The sequence below is a fragment of the Chelonia mydas genome, chromosome 3, assembly GCF_015237465.2.
Source record: "Chelonia mydas isolate rCheMyd1 chromosome 3, rCheMyd1.pri.v2, whole genome shotgun sequence".
Lineage (NCBI taxonomy): Eukaryota > Metazoa > Chordata > Testudines > Cheloniidae > Chelonia > Chelonia mydas.
The window spans coordinates 159,161,131-159,182,418 of NC_057851.1; the positions used below are offsets into that span (position 1 = coordinate 159,161,131).

Here is a 21,288-nt window from a genome sequence, read left to right on the forward strand (position 1 = left end):
ATATATCTGGGAGCTAAACTGTGCTTTTATATAATATAGCACTTTTTTTCATTACTTTTGAAGTAATTGTGTGTTTTACCATAATAGAACTGGGCCAAACTCTGCAGTCAGATATATGTATGCAACTTCCATTAGGCAAAATCTTACATTCTTTACTCAAACAAAACCCCCACAAGTTAAATAAGACTGAAGTTAAAGCGAATTTTGTTTGAGCAAAGACTGCTGGTTTGACACACTGACCTGAAGTTGAAGGGGGAATATGGCCCCTAATATTTCCAACAGGATATCTTCAATTAAAAAAAAAGAAAGTAGCATTCATCCCATGGGCACTGTTTGTTTGTATTGGTTTACAGATGCTGGCGGTCACCCACGTCTGTGCAGTTGGCCAGAAGAACATCCTTGTCCTCTGAGAATGCAAACCTGCCTTGGTTTCCCAAAGATGAAACTCTGCATCATTTGAGAACCACGCTCTTGAAATCATTGTTGCCGAGATGGGTGATATTATTTATTTAGGGATGCTTTATCCGCAGGAGACTTTTTTGTAAACATGAATTGCCTGGTTCTTTCCTTGGGCGGTGGCTTCCTATTTCATGCCATTGAAACATTACTCTTAGCTTATTACGCCTTCTTATCATTGGTTAGCTCACAGGGACATTTCCCCAAACTAGAAAATGTGGGAGCTTTCAAGAATGTCTCTATTGTGCCAACTCAAGCAACGTGTGGATTGCCAGACCGAAGTACTTTTTGTCACAGTTCTATTGCTATTGAAAGTATTCAGTCCTGTACCCAGCGGTTTTGTATTCAGGAGTGTCCATATAGATCTTCACCTGCCTCCTACACTGCACTTTTCTCAACAGGCCTTGGCACTTGTATCACAGAAGACAAGAATGATTTGCATCCAGGCTCCTCCATCAACTCTCTAAGTTTTATTTTTCGTAATCACAAGGATTGTTTTTCTACTCCCCGCTCTCAGAGGCTCACAGCATCATTTACATTAACTGTTTGGCTGAAACCTGAGCAAGAAGGTGTAATGTAAGTAGTGTTGCATGTGTTTACTTTCATGGTGCTCTGAAAAATCATGGTAGTCGAAGCTGCTATTACTGTGCTATTTAAAATTTAACAAAGATGCATTGTAGGAAATTATGAGACATTTAAAAATTATATTTCAGATCAAGGGCTTCATTCTCTGCAAATATTAAGGCATATGAAGACTGTTCCTGCTGTGTTTACTCATGAGTAGCACAATTAATTTCAATGGAGATATTCATATACAAACCCATATTAATTTTTTCAGTTAAATGTATTTGATCCTAATGTATAATTATTTTTTTTTAAAGATTTGTAAAAAAATTAAAAAAAAAAAAGGTTTGTGCCCTTTTTTTGCTTTGTTTTTAAGATGGATGAAGATGACCTAACATTAACCCCGCAGCTCCCGATCTGCTTTAAAAAAAGTTGAAATATCAGGAGTATAAAGTCTGATTGTCACAGTTTTGTTGGAGGATTTCTGCCAGGTTTAGGGATAGATAAGGTGGATAAGGTAATATCTCTTATTGGACAATATTCTGTTGGTGAAAGGTTAAGGGATGTTTATTGAATTTGAAAGGGTGCTAAACCTTTTAACAAAGGCTTATTTTATTCAAAATGTTAGTCATTGAAGTTTGAATAAGTGTTAAAAAATGAAGTTTTAAAAACTGACTAAAAGTTCCTTCTTGTTTCAATTGCTTAAATTTCACTCTCCTAGCAAACGTGATATCATTATATTAGGTCTCCCATCAGTCTTTCAGCCTGGAGAGGACCTGAATCTAATGTAAAACACAAGCAGGTTGTTTAAAAAAACAACTTTTGAGGCTGCCTTTATACTTCATAAAGAAAAGCCCAATCCCCAAAGTTTTCCTCTTTGCAGATGACCTTTAAAGTATAGTATGCAAAAAGCGTAATATGTTCATTGTGGACATATATTAAAAATAAAATGTTTCCACATCTGTGGAATCTTAAAATCTAATATGCTCCTCTCTACCATTTTCGATAGTGATTGTTTATATTTTTGTACTTTACTCAGCTTAGACAAAAAACTAGAATACATTTTTTCTTTTGTTTCTAGTCATTTTCACTTCTTGGTTTTCATACAGCATGGCAGAGCTATGATGTTTTAAGCACACAACATGTTGAGATGCAGTGCGTAATTCCCTTGCCTTAAGCCGTGGACCACATATATGTATTGATATTGTGGTCAAAATTAGTGGTTGAACCTGAGACTTACAGCAACAAAAGTGCAGGTCCTTATCACTTGTGCTAAAGGAGAAAGTCAGCTGTGATACAGTTGAAGGGGGTTATAGGTTATAACTGCTGTGACAGCATATTACATACAGTACCTGTAAAGACCAGTGCCTCCTGAGCATCTGAAATCCACAGAAGTTAAAGTCCAACCTGGTGTGATAATCTGTAACAAACCTATGTCTACATACATACAGACGATAGGGTTATAAATATAGAACCTTCAGACAGAACCAAATGTAAAGCCCCTTCAACTTGATCTCAAGGAATAATTGTAGCCCTGATGCAGCAAAGTGCTCAAGATTTACTCCTCGGGGAATTCTGCACCACTGTGCATGTGCAGAATTTATGTCCCCCATGGATTTCTTCGCTTCCCCACAGAAAAATGACTTAGCAAAGGGAAGCCACAAGAGCAGTCATCCGATCCTCCCCAGCAGTATGTTTCGGGTCCCCAGGTAAATCACTGTGGGGCAGGGGGCAAGACTGGGGAAGACCCGGCTGGTGGCTCCTACCCGTGCCTAGGCTCAGCTGCTAGTCCTGCCTGGGCTGGGGAGGACGGGACTTCCTCTTCCCCTGCACGGCATCCGGGGCTGTGTCAAACCCACCCCCTGATTTCTCTTCCTGCTAGAGGAAGCTCTGCAAACTGCCCCCCATGCTTCCTGTACCCATCACTCCTCAGGGGGAGACCCCCTCATACCCAGACCTTCCCGCCAAGCCTGACCCCTATACACCTAGAACCCTTCCTGACAAGCCTCACTCCTCCTGCACCTGGACCACCCCAATGAGCCACATGCACCCAGATCCCCACCCTGCTGAGCCCCAACTAGCTGCACCTGAGCCCCACTCCCCCAGCATCTGGACCCTCCACTGAGCTCCCCACCTCCTGACCCCCCTGCCAAGCTCTATCCCCCCACACCCTCCTGCTGATCCCCAACCACCTTCACCTGGACCCCCCTGCAGAATTCCATTATCATTGCACCCAGAACCCCCCAATGTGCATCCAGATCCCCCTGCACCTGGATCCCCCACTGATCGACCCGCACCCAGATTGCACCACACAGAACACTCTGAACCTACACCCCCCACACTAAGGCCCTTCACATTTGGATCCTGCCTTGCTGAGCCTGCCTGCCTACATCTGGTGTACCTGGCACAGAGGGGCAGGGTTCTGGTGTGTTTCTGGGCAGGCCCAGTCCTTGCACCATGTCAGGGTTGGGTGCAGCCTCACTGCTGAGACGGTATCCCGAGGAGAGCTGCACAGTGATCTCCCATCTCTGTGCAGTCAGTGGTTTGTGCTCTCCATAGAATCACAGAATATCAGGATTGGAAGGGACCTCAGGAGGTCATCTAGTCCAACCCCCTGCTCAAAGCAGGACCGATCCCCAATTTTTGTCCCAAATCCCTAAATGGCCCCCTCAAGGATTGAACTCACAACCCTGGGTTTAGCAGGCCAGTGCTCAAACCACTGAGCTATCCCTCCCCTCTAGTGCCATGCTGGAGCCTCCACATTTATTTGACATTAAGATTTGTAGAATTTTGCAGAATTTTAAAATGTGTGCAGAATTTTTAATTTTTTGGTGCAGAATGCCCTTCAGGATTAAAGCGTTTGGTTAATTTTAAACAGATTAGTAATCCCATTGAAGTAACTCAGTGTGGTACTGAGACTACTTGCATAGAAATTCATGTGATTAATCATCTTCTTAAAGTTAAGCATGTATTTAAGTGCTTTGCCAAATCAGGACCTCTGTTAGACATAGCAGTCATAGGCAAGGTCTTATGCCTGGTTCTTCATTGGCTTCCTCCTTATGTTGCACTCATTTTGCAGAAGCATAAATGACTACACAAGGGGCATATCTAGTGCCTTCAGATGTGGAATATCATGGAGATTTACAATTTAAAATCCTAATTTTAATGTTTCTGTTCAATGTTTGTATTGGATACCGGGAGTTTCTGTGACTTTGGCCATAGATGTTCAGTACATATACATGCATGTTATGCTGATAGACCATAGTTGATTACAAACTGGTGGTATAATAGAGTGAACTTGGAACAAAAGCTCAGCACGTCATCGGACAGAGGGAGTGCTTGGAGTATTGTGCAGATAGACACGTTGGTCCAGCCTGGTCTCACAGAAAGCCAGTCAACCACTTAGTGCCACACAAACAGGCTTTGAAGTCTGACTCAGCAGGCATGTAGTCCACAACACAAAAGGTAACATCACCAGAGCTGATAGAGCTGCATTTTTTCCTTTTGTTGTACAGGGTGTGTGGTGAACCTTTCCTTACATGCTCATAGCAGTAGTAGGCCCTGTATCTCAGAAAAAATCTTTATAGGACAGAGACACACTCCAAATCCCATTTGACATAACAGGAGGGGCACTGAAGTGGGAGCCAAACTGACCAAGGCGTCACACAACTGCCTTGCAACACTTAAGGAGACAGGAAATGCATCCGATGAAGTGAGCTGTAGCTCACAAAAGCTTATGCTCAAATAAATTGATTAGTCTCTAAGGTGACACAGATACTCCTTTTCTTTTTAGGAAAGTATTAGTCACCCATTTTACATCTAGCTTAACTGAAAATTTACCCAAGTACTTCAGGCAGTGTTGGAATAGAACTCTGATCTCCAATATAACAGACCCAAGTCTCATCCATTTTTTCTCACTGTCTTTCAGAATGAATCTGCCAAATCTTTGTGCTTCCCGTGTGCTGTTTGAAATGTGTTCTAACCACTTGATCCCACTTTGCTCCCAGAGCTAGGAATAGAACCCAGGAATGTAATGTCGAGAGACTGAAAGACTCCATAATAGAAAGACAAATATGCACCCAAAGATGCAGAATTAAGGTTGAATGGGTATTTACTAAGTTTACAAGTTTCATGTTCTTTTAATATACATGTTTTGTATTTATATTTATAGGCCCCCCCCTTTTAAGTTAGCATTTTGAGAAACTGAGGAAAGAATAGCAAGAAAAAAGATAAACACTAAGATTTCATATAATATAGAAAGTTGTCTTTGTGTAACCATGACATCTGGAATTTAAAAAGCTTTGCATTTCTCTGCTTTTGGACAATAAAGGGGTGACCCACTCACCCTTTCCTGGTTTGTCCTCTCTTCCCTTCCACCTCCCCCTTCTGGATGCTATAGGTCACCCTCATTTTCTTTCTGAGTATCGGAGATGTGTGTGTTCTAAGAATTTCACAGCCAGGAAGTAGGTCTCTGTGTTTTACCAGAAAGTTGGAACAGTTACAGAGGATGGCTGTTCCTTTTTACAGGTCTGGTTGGAATGCAAAGTACCATTCCTAACCAGAACTGATACCGTTATGCCTATTCACCTATTTCACCTTTATTGACATCATTTCTCCCTTACACACACACACACACACACATCTCACTTTCGTCCTCTTTTTTTCAGGGGTGGGTCACAATTCATATCTGTAATTTCCAGTTTTCAAAATTCAGTACATCAAGGTCACTTCCCTTCTTAAAGTCATGACACCTGTGGGTATAAAAAAATGTGGGGGGTGTTTGTTTTAGATAAGTAAAATAAACAAATCCTGGATTATCTAACTATTGTTTATCCAGAAACTGGGTAAATCCAGTTCCTAAATATTTTGCTACTTAGCTGTGTCTTTCCCTCACATGTATTATCTACCAGAACTAGCATGTTTACAGGCAAACAAAACAATGAGAAGACCAATCAACAATATATTAAGAAATGTGTTTTTAGTAAGTTTGGAAAATAGGAGTTTGTGTTTGGCAAGTAAATTTTATTGACAACATCCCTGGGGGCTAAAAAGAGTAACAGCCAAGATCCATTTATTTTTCTCTTCGTGGTTTTAAATGTGAGTCAGTTAATGACAAAGGTACCTTTACCAATAAGCCAGCTGCTGTGATACTTTTGTGTGTAGGGGGAAGAGTGGACAACATAAAGAAATGAGATTTAATAGCTAATAAAGTATATTGGAACAAATTCTTATTTCGCTTGCTTCAGTGAGGGCTATGGAGATATGAGTGTAAAACTGGTTTAACTCCTGATTTACTGCGGTGTAGTTGAGATCAGAATCTGGCTCTTCATGAACATGTTCATGGATGGGTGAGTTGAATTCTGCCAGAATGGCTTGATGGCTTGACAATGGAATGTAAAGCTTTTCAGCTTTGGATTGCTCACTCAGCAGTGCTTAAAATACCTACTGTCTGAAGCCTCTTACGTAGCCTATTGTCTGCTACGTAGCTTCCGACAACATGGTGGTATGTGGTAAAACTACTTTCAGCTAGATATGTGATATGAATTTGTGTGGCCTCAGTCCAGTCCCTTGTCCGTCAGTGTCCACGTTGCATTTGGTGTGAACCTGAAATCTCAGCAAAAAAGCTAAGGATTGACTGAACAACCTTCTTACAACTTTGGGGCTCTCTAGAGAGGGTTGAGGCATATCTACAGATCAATGTGGGGGAATCTTGCACTGCTTGTGACTGTGCTGCACCTGTTCTGTGGGAAAATATTGGCCTTCTGGCGCATATATTCACTTTATTAAAATTAAAAGAAAGTATGCTAGTGGCTTAGTGCCTTATCAGGATGCAGTATTGTGCAGCTTTGTAGGAAAAGTACAGCAAAGAAACTAATGAGCCAGAAGTTTCAATATTAGTTTTACAGACTATAGACAGCCACCATGTTTTCTGTCAGAGATCCATGAATAAAGGAAGTGAGACTGTGGGGAATAAATTGCAAATAAAGATTCTCCTTTCAAGTTATAGGGGGTTTTAGCAGGAATATTTTTCCTTGTGTGTAGTACATTCCGTGACACCTCTGTACTGAGCATCTGCTCAGGTTGTATTTTTAACATTTTATTTTAATACATTCTGGTTAGCATGACTTTACTGCATAGCACCTTGGCTTGAGTGTGTCTATCTGTGTGCCTCCGACCTTATGTTGTTTTTCTTGGTTATTTCCAAAGGTGTGTGATGGAAAAGGCTGTTGATGGGCAGACTGTGTTCAAACTCACAGTCTCTGAAAAAGAGACCATGTTTTATTATCGCACAGTAAATGGTTTGCAGCCGCCAATAAAAGTAATGACACTGGGGAGAATTCTTGTGAGGAAATGGATTCATCTTAGCGTGCAGGTGAGTAAAATAAAAAAAAAGCACATTTGGTTAAATGCAGGAAATGTGAGAGTGGTATATCTGCACAAGCACCCAAACAATAAGGAAAATATTAATTAATGGTAAATTGGGGGATCCTGCAGGAGATGGTAGTTCTTGGAATATTGTAGGATCAGGCCCTTCAAGTAAATTTAAGTAATTTGAATACATTTGGGGACAGATTTTGAAATAAATACTAATTTAGCATTGTCACAACTCCACACACTCAACCTGGTAAAGCAGGACTAAAAGCCTCTTCTTTCAGCCCCACAAACTCAAAGCTCTAGCACTGGAGGTAAAGGAGAACTCCTACTAGTAGTAAGTATCATAGGCTCTAGAGGGCAATGTCTCACTCAAATATAGATACCAGGCCACGATCCTGCAAAGAGTTATGCATGTGCTTAAGTTTATGCACTGTGGATAGTTCTGTTGCTTGAGACAGACTACTTATAATGTGCAAAGTTAAGCATGTGCTGAACTCTCTGCAGGATCAGGGTCAGAGCAAGTACATTTACAACACTGAACTTTTATTTGTATTAAGTGTCATACACAATTATAAAGACAAAGCCCCTGCAACTTAAAAATTAATTTTATCTTGGCATATCAATTTTTTAATGATTTAAAAGAGATTGTGAGGTTCAAGCAACGTTTTTTGTTAAATGTATTTACAAAAATCAGTCAGCAAATACAGCAGAAGCTAAAATACTTTAAATTATTTGCATATCTTTGAATTCCCAACAGACCATACTAAATTCTGTTTGTAAACCAATTTCAATTAATAACTTAATCAACATTAATTATCCTGTATTGAAATGTTTTTCTTCAGTTAGTTTATTTTACCTGTACTATTTAAGTTTACTTGGTTAACGATACAATCAAGAAATGGCTTCAATGCATTCTTGCAACTTGTTAAATAGTATTGACTGTGATTTACATTTGTAGTGCTGATCCTCCTCACTCATAAAAGCATCCAAGCCGTCCTTGGTTTGTGTGTGGGTTTGTTTTTTTTTTCAGTTTTCATTCTTCTGAGATAACAGCATAGTAGTGTGAATAAAATTTTGCCTGTTGGATTAAAAGAGTGACCTTAAGGTAGAACTAATGAACTTTACACTTCAGACACTCAAAGGGTGCTATATTACTGCTATGGCTGTCAGCCACGTTTTGTACTAGCTTCAGAAGCTGCTAAAGGCTGGGATAGACAAGTGAAGAGCAAATGGACCAGATTTCTTAAAAAAAAAAAGAAGTTTTAAATTGCATTAAAAAAAAAAAAAGCTCCCCACCATTTAGTCCTTCATTTGTCTAAGGCGGCGCTCTCCACAGTGGAGTTCTAGTAATGCAGCTTGTGGCCTCCCTCCTCTCTGATAAGGAAGTACAACCTATTGAGACGTGGGGAGACTATTGACTGAATCCTTTGCTGCGCTGCTCAGATTAGCATAGAGCCTTGCATATTGCGACCTGTAGGCCACAACTTCTTATGAAGGATGATAATGTCAGCAGCCTGTTCGATATATTGTAGAGTAGATGTGGCTTTTGATCTCCAGGCAGTGTGCATTGAGGCCTTTAGTTTGGTAATGTTTTTGTAGTCCCTACATTTATGTAACTCTCAGCAAATGATAAAAGGAAATAGTTTTACCATTTTGTAAGGCTGGGAAGGTGGCAAGTTACCAATTTTTTTGGGCGGGGGGGAGAGTGACTGCAGAAAAGAGAGGCAGTAATGTTAGTATGGGTGAGACTCTGCTAATACTTGTTAAACCAATGCTTAATGTCCAGTAGCGGACTGGATGTTTCCAGAAACCTCAGCAGACTCAAGCTTTGTCTTCACAGCAGTGGGGAGGGGAGGGAGTGTTCTTAAATCAAATTTAGCTAACTCAAGTTAAAATCCTAGTGGAGACAAGGCAGTCTGTCTGTTTTCACATGAGTTAGAGCATCGAGTTAAACCCCAGGTTCCCCAATACTCTAACTCAATCTGTTAACTCATGTGAAAACTACAGCCTTGTCTTCACTAGGATATTAACTGGAGTTAGCTAACTTAAATGCACACCTTTTATTTTGTAGTGAAGACAAGGCTCAAGATTGATCTGATTGATTGAACATTATGGAAAAAGTTTAGTGCCATTCTCTGACCAACTTGATTTTAAAGTGTATATTTGTTAGGTACCATGAGTTTGTTAGGTACCAGGCTTGTGGGGCTGATGGGAGGCTTACCCTCTGCACCACTGAGCTGTGAGGGCTGATAAGGGAACTGTTGCTAGTACCCCACCACTAGAAGCTACACCCAATGGTTCAGTGGGGTCAGATGACTAACAACAGACCGCTGCTTAAACACCACTGGTATAAAATCTCCTGTTCCTGTCCCATCCCTTGTCTGGGCAACTAATTGCTAGGCCTGTTGCTGCTCAGAGCTCTGAGACCAAATCCCTGACTCCTTGCCTGGCTCCTGCTCCTGTTCCTCCTATCTGACTTTGTTCTTGCTACCACGTCTCCCGCCTGTTCCTGTTTCCTCGTCCTGACTCCTGTTGCTGATTCCGGCTTTGCCCCCTTGGCGTGACCATGACCCCAACGCTACTCCTGGCTGAGACCACTAGGTCAAACAGCCCATGTTATGGGCCCTGATAGCTTTCTCAGACCAACCTCGTCTCCCCTGGACCTTATTGTGGAACTCCTTGACTGAGTATGGACACTGCTGGGGCTTTAACTCTGCTGTCATCCCAGGGGCCTCTGAGTCCACAGGAACAGATGGCTACCCTCCAGCCAGAAACTGAGGGACCAAGTATGGTAGCTGCAGACAGGAAATTGTTCCTTGCAGGAGCAAGCTACAGTACTCAGCATGACTGTGGGTAACCACTCGGCTTCTCGTATAACACCAACTTGGGTGACCAGCCCCAGAGTTCCTTTGCGAGAGAGAGATGGTGGTATCTGCAATAGGTTTGCAGGTTCATTACCTATTGCAGACTTCTGTTTATGTTTCAGCCCCAGGAGTACATCACAGATGAAGTTAAGATGGGGCTAGTACTGAGCTTGCCTACAGAACAGAATCACCCAGTACTGACCAACTGAGACTCATATAAGCCTTTGCCATTATTTTTGATGACCTTCACAAAGTCTGCATGGCAGAGACTGCCTTACCAAAGCTTAGGCAAACCCAGGGGTTAGCCCCTCCTTATGTTGGCTAGGTTAGATGCTTGGCCATAGATACTGCCTGGAATAATGCTGCATTCCTCCATCAGATTTGGCTTCGCCTTTGCAAAGAACTAAAATATGAGCAGGCACAGGTGGACTCTTCCCCACAAGTTTAGAGGCCTTCATGGACCTGGGCATCCAAATAGACACCAGACTGCATGAATGGAAACTGGGACGTAGGAGGACCTCACCTACCTCTCACCCTTACCCAAAGCTCAGCCCTCAGGACCCAAATGAGCTCAGCCTTGGTCAAGCCATACCAAGCCATACCTGCCTATCACTGGGCAAACGAGAGCACAGAAGACAGGAGAACTCTGCTTCTGTTATGGAGGAGCAGAGAATGTGGTAACGTGTCCTGTCAAACGCACTGTTAAGACAATGACAGGGAAGAGATTAACCCCACACCCAGTCGGGGACTCAGGCCTGAGTACCACCAAGAAGAAACCCCAAGATTATGCTAACCCAGGTGTTCCTTATCGATCTACACTACTGCAGATTCCCCTTCAATTGAGGATCCTGCAGGTGGTGACTGGGGAGCATGGGGAAGTCCTATGGTTTACCCCTACTTTCTGCTTGCATTTTACCCTGATTTTTAGGGGCACCTTGGCTCACCCGTCATGATCCCCATATTCCGTGATCCCAACACATCATTACCTTCCTGACAAGCTTTTTTAGGGAGAATTGCCTTCTCAGTCAAGAACTCAAAACCCTTGAAACCAAGCCAAGGGGTTCCCCTTCGGCAAACCAGATGTTCCCCCACGTGGTGGCAACCCTGTTGGGCCGAGAAACATCAATCCTGCATGATGGATCACATCTTTCTGTGAAGTACAAAGGACTACTAGGATGTTTTCAAAAAATGGAACGCACACTCGCTACCCCCACATCATGTTTATGATTGCCCCATTGACTTTCAGCCCAGACCCACAGTTCAATTCAGGCATATAAATTCTATGTCCAAACCAGAGCTAGCAGCATGAAGGGAGCACCTCCAGTAAAACCTAGCTAAAACTGCAGGTGCCCCTGTATTTTTTGTGAAAAAAACTGATGGCTCTTTGAGACTTTGTGTAGACTAGCGGGCACTGAACTAAATAACTATATGCAGTCGATACATTTTACCATTAATCCCAGAGCTCCTGAACTTAGTGTGGGCATCTTGAGTGTTCACCGAACTGGACCTTAGAGGAGCATCTAATTTGAATCAGGATGGGGTATGAGTGGAAGACAGCTTCTAGAATGGGGCATGGACACTTAGAATATTTGGTAATACCCTTTGGGCTCACTAGTGCTCCTGCTGCCATCCAGCACCCGATCAACAACATATTTCAAGATATCCAAGACTGGTTTGTAGTGGCATATCTAAACAATATCTTAATCTGTTCTCAAAGTCAAGCTAGCCATGACCACTATATCCATGAAGTTCTCACACAGCTGTGCCAGCATGGGTTAGTACAAAACTGGAAAAGTGAATATTTGACCAATCATCCATCATCACATTTCTGGGGTTCATCCTCTCAGTACATAGACTACAGATGGACCCTTGGAAGGTATCTGCAGTTTGATTTTAGGCTGAACTCCAGAGAATTTGGAACATCCAAAGGTCTGTGGGGGTTTGCCATGTTTTATAGGAGGTTTGTTCACAGGCCTTAACTGCCATCCTTTATAAACATGGAAGGTTTCTTTGGTCCCAGGAGGCCCACCAGGCCTTTGAATGCCTGAAGATAGCTTTCCCATCTCCCCTGGGGCTGGTCCACCCTGACCAACCCATTGTCCTTGAGACTGACGCCTCTGATGTAGCCATCGGGGCTGTACTATCCCAAGGAGCGGTGCCCAGTGCAAGATTCATCCCTGTGTGTATTTACCACAAAAACTCACCCCACCCAAATGCAATTATGAAAGAGCAGACAAGGAGTTACTCACCATCAAGGCTTGATTTTGAGACTTGGTGACACTGCCTTGAGGGGGCCAAACACCCCATCATAGTCTTAACCAACCATAAGAATCTAGAATACCTATGATCTGTCAAGGTACCGAATCAGTGGCAGTTGGGCTGGGCCCTGTTTATCTCAAGATTTGATTTCACAATCACATATCATCCAGGCAACAAGAATGGCAAGGCTGGTGCCGTCTCACAAAAAAGGAAATATTATACAGAAGCAGCTAACCCTGAAGAACCACCCTTTGAAATATTAAAACCATGCCATTTCATTTGTGGGTCTGTATCTTTGGACTTCCTTACTATGCTTTGAGCAACTCTCCCTAATGATCCGCATCCCAGGCCAGGGCCCTAACAACGGCAAAGTGGTTCGCCACTGGGTCAGCGGGGATCCGCCCGCAACACGCTAACCTTGTTTCAGGCCTACTCTCAACCAGACTGTTGCCTGGTTTCCATGGGCTGCTTTCTATTCTCCCCCTTGGGTGTACCTCCTTGCTACACCCTGTGTACCTGTGAACATAAAATCCATTGCTTTGCTCCTTTTTCTCAGGAAAAATGTGAATCATAAAAATGTGGTTCAGAGCATTTGTGGTCTACTGCTTACAATAGTTACTAGTATTTTATACAGCCCTATTTAATATGTAATGGTGCCTTAGATTCATTAAAACGTAGGGCTGGAAGGGACTTCAAGAGGTCATCATATCCAACCCGCTGCGCTGAGGCAGGACCAAGTAAACTGTCCTAGACCATTTCTAAGAGGTGTTATCCAACTTGTTCTTAAAATTCTCACATATCGGGGATTCCACAGCCTTCCTTGGAAGCCTATTAGATAACTTAACTACCCTTAGAGTTAGAGATTTTCCTAATATCTAACCTAAATCTCACTTACTGCAGATTAAATCCCTTTACTTTTTGTCCTACCTTCAATGGACTGGAGAACAATTGATCGCAGTCCTCTTTATAACAGCTCTTAACGTATTTGATGATTGTTCTCAGGTCTCCTTTTAGTCTTTTTCAAGACTGTGTGTGCTGTGTTTTTAGCCTTTCCTCATAGGTTTCCTAAACCTTTTAAGATTTTTGTTCTGTCCTTTTGTTTCTCTCCAGTTTCTCCATTTCTTTCCTAAAATGTGGCACCCAGAATTGGACACAGTACTCCAGATGCAGCCTCATCAGTGCCGAGTAGAACAGGACAATTACCTGCTGTGTCTTACATACAACACTGCTGTTAACACACCCAGAATATTAGCCTTTTTGCAGCTGCATCACGTTGGCTTATATTCAATTTGTGATCCACTATAATCCCCGGATCTCTTTCAGCAGTACTACCATATAGCCAGTTATTCCGCATATTATAGTTGTGCATTTGATTTTTTTACGTAAGCGTAATGCTTGTCTTTATTGAAATTCATTTTGTTGATTTCAGACCAATTGTCCAATTTATCAAGTCATCTTGAATTCTAATCCTGTCATCCAAAGTGCTTGCAACCCCTCCCACCTTGGTATCATCCACAAATGTTACAAGCATACTGTCCACTCTATTATCCAAGTCATACATGAGAATATTGAATAGTACTGGACCCAAGACTTATCACTATGGGACTCCACTAGATACGCCTTCCCAGTCTGACGGTGAACCGTAGATAAATACTCTTTGAGTACGGTCTTTCAACCAACTGTACACCTACCTTATAGTAATTTCCTCAAGACAACATTTCCCTGTTTTGCTCATGAGAATGTCATGTGGGACTGTGTCAAAAACCTTACTAAAATCAAGATACATCAACTCCTTTGGCTAGCTATTCCTCTACTGAGTATAAAGAACAAGTGTTTGGGGGAAAACTCATCCCTGGTATAATTCCACTGAAGTCAATTGAACTATTGAGTTACACTAGAAATGAATGTGGACTGTTACTTTAAAAAAATATATTTTAGTGTAACTAATGTTTCTCTAACCAAGATGTGCCATGCTTACTTTACATTAAAAAAAATTGTATACATAGAACAGGTATACAGTTGTGATTTTTTGTTTTGTAACTAATGTATACTAAAAAAAGAAAGACCTATATCCCATTCCCTTTGAAGTCAATGGGAATACTCTCATTGATTTCAGCAGATGCAAGATCAAGTCTTTAAGGTCTGGGAAACCCATATGAGTTAATTCTACATGTTTTGTGTTGATTTACTAAGATTTATTGCCTCTCTCATTTAGGTATATATTCCCAGACACAAAACTATGTTAAGGTGTATAATAGAGTTAAGGTGGAGTATAAAAGAAAGTTACAAGAACATAAGATTTCAAAAGTAGCAATGAAAACCCAGAAAATTCATAGTTAAAAATGAACTTAAAAGAAACCAAAACATTTGAAAGTATAACAATGGAAAACACATGCACCCAAACTGCTTTAATTTTGCCTCATAGTGATGCTAACCTCAGATCTACAGATCTTTGTATCAACAGCTCTCTCTATTTTTCTTATCATAGTCACTGTTCAGAGTCCCACATTTTCCCTTTGATAGTTCAAGATTTATTTAACAAATTAAAGATGGAATTTAAATAAGGATTCCACAGATGCATCCTAGTCTGCTGAAACAGGAGGTTCTGGAGAACATGTCAGATTGATGTGTTTGTTGCATATTTAGTGTCTGCAATTATAAAAATAATCTTTTTACTAACCTTTATTTTGCCTGCTCATATCTGCGTAACTCTGCCATGTTTTGGCAGACAGTAGCACATTAAAAGCTTTAGAAAGAAAGTTTAAAATCTAAATGCGAAGAGGTAACCATGACTGAATTACTCTCCTGGGAGCAAAATGCTCTTAGAGTGCCTATTGAAATCAGCATTATCATTTCAATACATGTCAAATATGAGTCATTTCCTAGTTTAGGCAAAATTTCTTTATAAATCTTTAAATCTTCCAGTTCTTTCAAGAAAAGGTTAAAGTACTTATGATTTAATGAGACCGCTTTACATCATAACTGTTTGACTATCAAGAGAAAACTTGTCCTTTCCAATTTGTGAAATCCTTTTATTTTCTGTACAAGTTTTTGACTACTTTACATTTTATATTAAAAGCCAAGAACCCAACTGTGTCTTGAAAGAATTGAAAACAGTTACCTTTTCTCTATGTACATACAGAATATGATTTCTTTTGTATAGGCCAATGCCTGACATGCACCCCAATTTAATGGGAGCATAGGCTAAAAAGAAAGGAAGCCACTTAATTAATTAAATCACTTTTGTCTCCTGCATGTTGTCCTCTTTCATTTACAATCCACAGCAGTTTGTGCCTTCAGAAAAGGATGAAATCGGCAACACAAAAAGCTCTAGTAAATGTATTTACCTTTTTTGCTCTGTCAAGTTTCCTTCCCCAGTCTGAACTCTAGGGTACAGATGTGGGCACCTGCATGAAAGACCCCCTAAACTTATTTTTACCAGCTTAGGTTAAAAACTTCCTCAAGGTACAAACTTTGCCTTGTTCTTGAACCCTATGCTGCCACCACCAAGCATGTTAAACAAAGAACAGGAAAGAGCCCACTTGGAGACATCTTCCCCCAAAATATCCTCCCAAGCCCTGCACCTCCCTTCCTGAGGAAGGCCTGATAAAAATCCTCACCAATTTGTACAGGTGAACACAGACACAAACCCTTGGATCTTAAGAACAATGAAAAAAACAATCAGGTTCTTAAAAGAAGAATTGTAATTAAAGAAAAGGTAAAAGAATCACCTCTGTAAAATCAGGATGGTAAATACCTTACAGGGTAATCAGATTCAAAACACAGAGAATCCCTCTAGGCAAAACCTTAAGTTACAAAAAGACACAAAAACAGGAATATACATTCCATTCAGCACAGCCTATTTTACCAGCCATTAAACAAAAGGAAATCTAACGCATTTCTAGCTAGATTACTTTTTACAGGAGTTCTGAGCTGCATTCTGATCTGTTCACGGCAAAAGCATCACACAGACAGACAGACTCTTTGTTCCCCCCCTCCAGCTTTGAAAGTATCTTGTCCCCTCATTGGTCATATTGGTCAGGTGCCAGCGAGGTTATCTTAGCTTCTTAACCCTTTACAGGTGAAAGGGTTTTGCCTCTGGCCAGGAGGGATTTTATAGCACTGTATATAGAAAGGTGGTTACCCTTCCCTTTATATTTATTACACGCCCCAAACATGTCTAACATTTATTGAGCGAGCCATGCTTATTTTCTCACATGCAGCCCCAGCATACAACATAGAAATACATGTACTGTATTACAGACTGCTAACATGTTTTGTATGTATGCTAACAGACCTGTGTGTGAGGAAATAAGCATGGCTCTCTCAATAACTGATTCATCATTTAGAAACTGTTATGATTACAGCCCACTCAGACATTGCTTTTGACTTTGCATCTTCGGGGGTCTTCATTTATACTCATGCCACCAGAGTCAGAAATGCCAGTGTGGTGTTCGCTGCTTATTCTCTTGGGCCACGACTTGTGGAGTATGGACTGCTTTGTGCTGATTGAAAGCTCTCTGGTTATAGTGATTTGAGGTCCTTGGAAACCTGGCTATTCCCCTCAACCTCCCATTATCTCTTATATTAAAGCTTCCTTCCTTGCCAGAATAAGAACGTATGTTGCTGTCCTGCAAAGGTTTACAACTAACAAGGATATTCTGAATGAAGTCAAGCATTACACCTAAGGATTTGCAAGATTGGACCTATTGTTTTTTAAGCTGTGACTGGGAGGATAACACATATCACTTCCTCCCAAAGCAGGAACTTAATGCTGTTACAGGGTGCTGAAAGAGTAGTGTTACCAATATCCTCTTTGCAGTGTCAATTGTCTGCTACAGAACTTGGTCAAAAGACAAATGAAGTCAATGGAGACTTTCCATTAACTGCAGTGGGTACTCACGAGATCAATTGCTTGAGTGACCAGTGCTGAGACTAGGAATTAGTGCCTGGCTTGTCAAAGAAGTGCCTTGCTTGTCTTTCTAGCGATGGCTGTAACAGTTTCTATTGGAACACTAATAGGGATTTGATTATATTGGTTATGAGAAACTGCATCAGGCTTAAATTTGTTATACAAATGATTATTTCTCTGTACAAAACTTGGTGGCAACCAATTGTCTTATTTTAGTATCCACATTAGAAAAATCAGATTAAGAAAAATGATTTAGATGCCTTTTTCTAAATCTTTATCTCTAAAAATAAAATTCGGCAGATATAGTAGTGTTTGGTGTAGTTTTGGGCGGTTTGGAAAAAAATATATAGATTCATAGATACTAAAGTCAGAAGAGACCATTATGATCATCTAGTCTGACCTCCTGCACAATGCAGGCCACAGAATCTCACCCACCCACTCCTGCGAAAAACCTCTCACTGATGTCTGAACTATTGAAGTCCTCAAATCATGGTTTAAAGACTTCAAGGAGGAGAGAATCCTCCAGCAAGTGACCCATGCCCCATGCTATAGAGGAAGGCGAAAAACCTCCAGGGCCTCTTCCAATCTGCCCTGGAGGAAAATTCCTTCCCGACCCCAAATATGGTGATCAGCTAAACCCTGAGCATATGGGCAAGATTCACCAGCCAGATACCCAGGAAAAAATCTTCTGTAGTAACTCAGATCCCACCCCATCTAACATCCCATCACAGGCCATTGGGCCTATTTACCATGAATATTTAAAGATCAATTAATTGCCAAAATCATGTTATCCCATCATACCATCTCCTCCATAAACTTATCGAGTCTAATCTTAAAGCCAGATAGGTCTTTTGCCCCCACTGCTTCCCTTGGAAGGCTATGCCAAAACTTCACTCCTCTGATGGTTAGAAACCTTCGTCTAATTTCAAGACTAAACTTCCCAATGACCAGTTTATATCCATTTGTTCTTGTGTCCACATTGGTACTGAGCTTAAATAATTCCTCTCCCTGCATGGTATTTATCCCTCTGATATATTTATAGAGAGCAATCATATCTCCCCTCAACCTTCTTTTAGTTAGGCTAAACAAGCCAAACTCCTTGAGTCTACTTTCATATGACAGGTTTTCCATTCCTCGGATCATCCTAGTAGCCCTTCTCTGTACGTGTTCCAGTTTGAATTCATCCTTCTTAAATATGGGAGACCAGAACTGCACACAGTATTCCAGGTGAGGTCTCACCAGTGCCTTGTATAACAGTACTAACACCTCCTTATCTCTATTGGAAATACCTTGCCTGTTGCATCCCAAGACCACATTAGCTTTTTTCACGGCCATATCACATTGGCGGCTCATAGTCATCCTATGATCAACCAATACTCTGAGGTCCTTCTCCTCCTCCGTTACTTCTAATTGATGCGTCCCCAGCTTATAACTAAAATTCTTGTTGTTAATACCTAAATGCATGACCTTGCACTTAATAAATATATATAATAAAGCCAAGGAAATTGTATTGAGTATGCTCAGTGTTGGCCTGGTACCCAGGATTTTTTCATTTAAAAAGAAAAGCCAAACCCTTTTGCACATCCTCCTGAATAATTTTACACATTTTATAGAATAAACAGCATTAAAAATAATCAGCCCAGTAAGCCTTAATCTAGTGACCATTTGTAATATGCAATAAAACCATTACTGCAATTTACAGCTGATGGGATACAGCAAATATGGAGCCAACCAATGAATTAACAAAAGAATATTTAACATTTCTTGCAAGATTCTGAGAGTGCTACATAACCTGGCATGTAATAAAGTTACAGTGTGTGCTAATGTTAAGCAGTCTACCCACTCCTCGTAGGAGTATGAGTGGGAAGATGAAGGTAGGGGTGGGAGAAGTGTTCTGAGTTCCCAAAATAGGTATTAAAATTAATAATCATAAAGGATTGTGTAACTTTAATTGAAAAAATTAAGAGATGAAGAACTGGTGTGTGGTTTTCACAGTCACCCTGTACCTAAACTAGGATCTTTGGATGTATATATCTAATTTGGGATGGTCAGAAATCTGGAGTTCTAATGCAAAAGAAAATGTAAGCAAGGCTTTCATTAGACTAGAGACACCTTGACTCTGAATTAGTCTGTTGAGTGCATGCCCATGTACGTACCTCGATAAACCTCTTCCCAGTTATCTATTGATTGCAGTGACATAAAATATGTTTATACAGCTATATGAGTACTTTTCCAATTGGTAGACATGCTGTATTCCCTGAGGCTCTCTAGGGAGCAAACTGTGAGAGTTACAAAATATCTGAGTATATCTGATGTCAGTATTAGTAACAAAACATCAAAATTGTCCTGAGTTAGTACCTGAAACCTTGTGTTGAAATTTAACTGGAAGCTTCAGAAATGTAGTGAAATGTTTAGAGCAGGCTTTGATTTCCTTTTTTTAAAATGAATTATTGAATAGTTTCAGGTTTTCCTGTGAAAGAAAAGCCAAAAATCAGATCAAGAAATTAAAGACCAGATTTTCTAATTGTCCTGAATCCAGCCTCCATTTCTACATGTGCAATTTTCTGTCTGCAAATACTTCTGCATTCATGTTTTGAGTGCTATCACCTCTGCATACAGCATCTGTAGAGCAATAGAAAGTACATATGCAGATCCCATCCATTGTCTAAATAGGTTTTGTGCATATAAAATGCAAAATGTGTATGTTCAGGTGGTAGTACTCAAAAAAGGGTGTGTAATTCTCTCGCCCAGGCAAAAATCTTCTCTTCTGTGCCCAGCGTGAATAATTCAGTTTGAAGTTGGGAAACTCTGTGGAGGAAGCTGAGTCTGAGAGAAGGCAAGATGGGAACAGTTAGGCATTGGTGCAGGAGACAGAATAAGAGGGGGAGAAACATGAATTGAAAGCAGAATTGTTTATCGCTTTTAGAATGAGGAAAGACTTGATCTTGTTGCAGAATACAATGGAAAGCTGTAAATAGAGGAGTGGTGTAGTTCAAGCAGTAGGAGAAGATGATTTTCTGGTTATGCTGCTAGATTGTGCCTGGCCATTGCCTGGATGTTCAGTGTGGGTAGAGGGGCACTCAAGGGCAGGTCCCTCGTCTCTTCTCCATCTTCCTGCATCCATTGAGCTGGCCAGAAGCACCAGATAGCTGTCTGCATATTCCCCCTTCATATTGGGGAGCTGAGGGAGACGATGCCTTCTGACCCAGAATTCTGCCCAGAATTCCCCCTAGTCAGCACTGGACAGTGCCTAAATGGCACAAAATTGCTCACATATTGACTACGTCCTGATCAGGTGACTAGAAATAGGTCTATAGTCGTTAATGTTATATGTATTAATCATTGCCTACTGATAGCTGTTCACTTCCTTCATCTATGCAAGTTGTTACTTATTCTTTGACTGGTAAAATACAGAGACTTTATTTAAAACCAACATTACATTTGACATCTACACCTTATTACTCATTTACATGATTACAGATAGTTCAGGGACAAAAATCAGAATCAGTGGTAGCACTGTATTTTAAACAGATTAAAAAAAAAAGAAAAAATGCAATCTTATGAGATTATCTCAAATGTACTTCCAGAGCTTTTTGTTTCAATTAATTTTGGCAAGTCTATTTTATGTAGCTGTTTTAGCTTCTAAAAGGCAGCTTGTTGAATCCTTAATACTTGTCTCTTTTCATGTTACTATAGTGATCATTGGTGCTTGGATCTGATTTGTTCTGTGACTTGGGAAAAATAGAGTTATTATGCGGCAAGAAAGCAATGGTTCTCCATCTATTTTCAGATCTGATTACTAGGATCCTCTTATGTTTCATTGTTTGGAACTCATTAGCAGCATGAGTTACTTGCTTC

The 21,288-nt window shown here is 40.8% G+C and overlaps 1 protein-coding gene across 1 annotated transcript in view; it reads left to right on the forward strand.

Annotated features, from left to right (window-relative positions):
• Positions 1–344: 344 nt before the first annotated feature.
• The window catches only part of USH2A (usherin), a 571,481-nt gene continuing 550,537 nt past the window's right edge, over positions 345–21,288 (forward strand). Inside the window, exons 1-2 of the mRNA XM_027827110.3 lie at positions 345–1,032; positions 7,228–7,393. Coding sequence (XP_027682911.2) covers positions 548–1,032; positions 7,228–7,393 — 651 coding nt within the window. The 5' untranslated portion in view covers positions 345–547. The remainder of the gene's footprint in view (positions 1,033–7,227; positions 7,394–21,288) is intronic.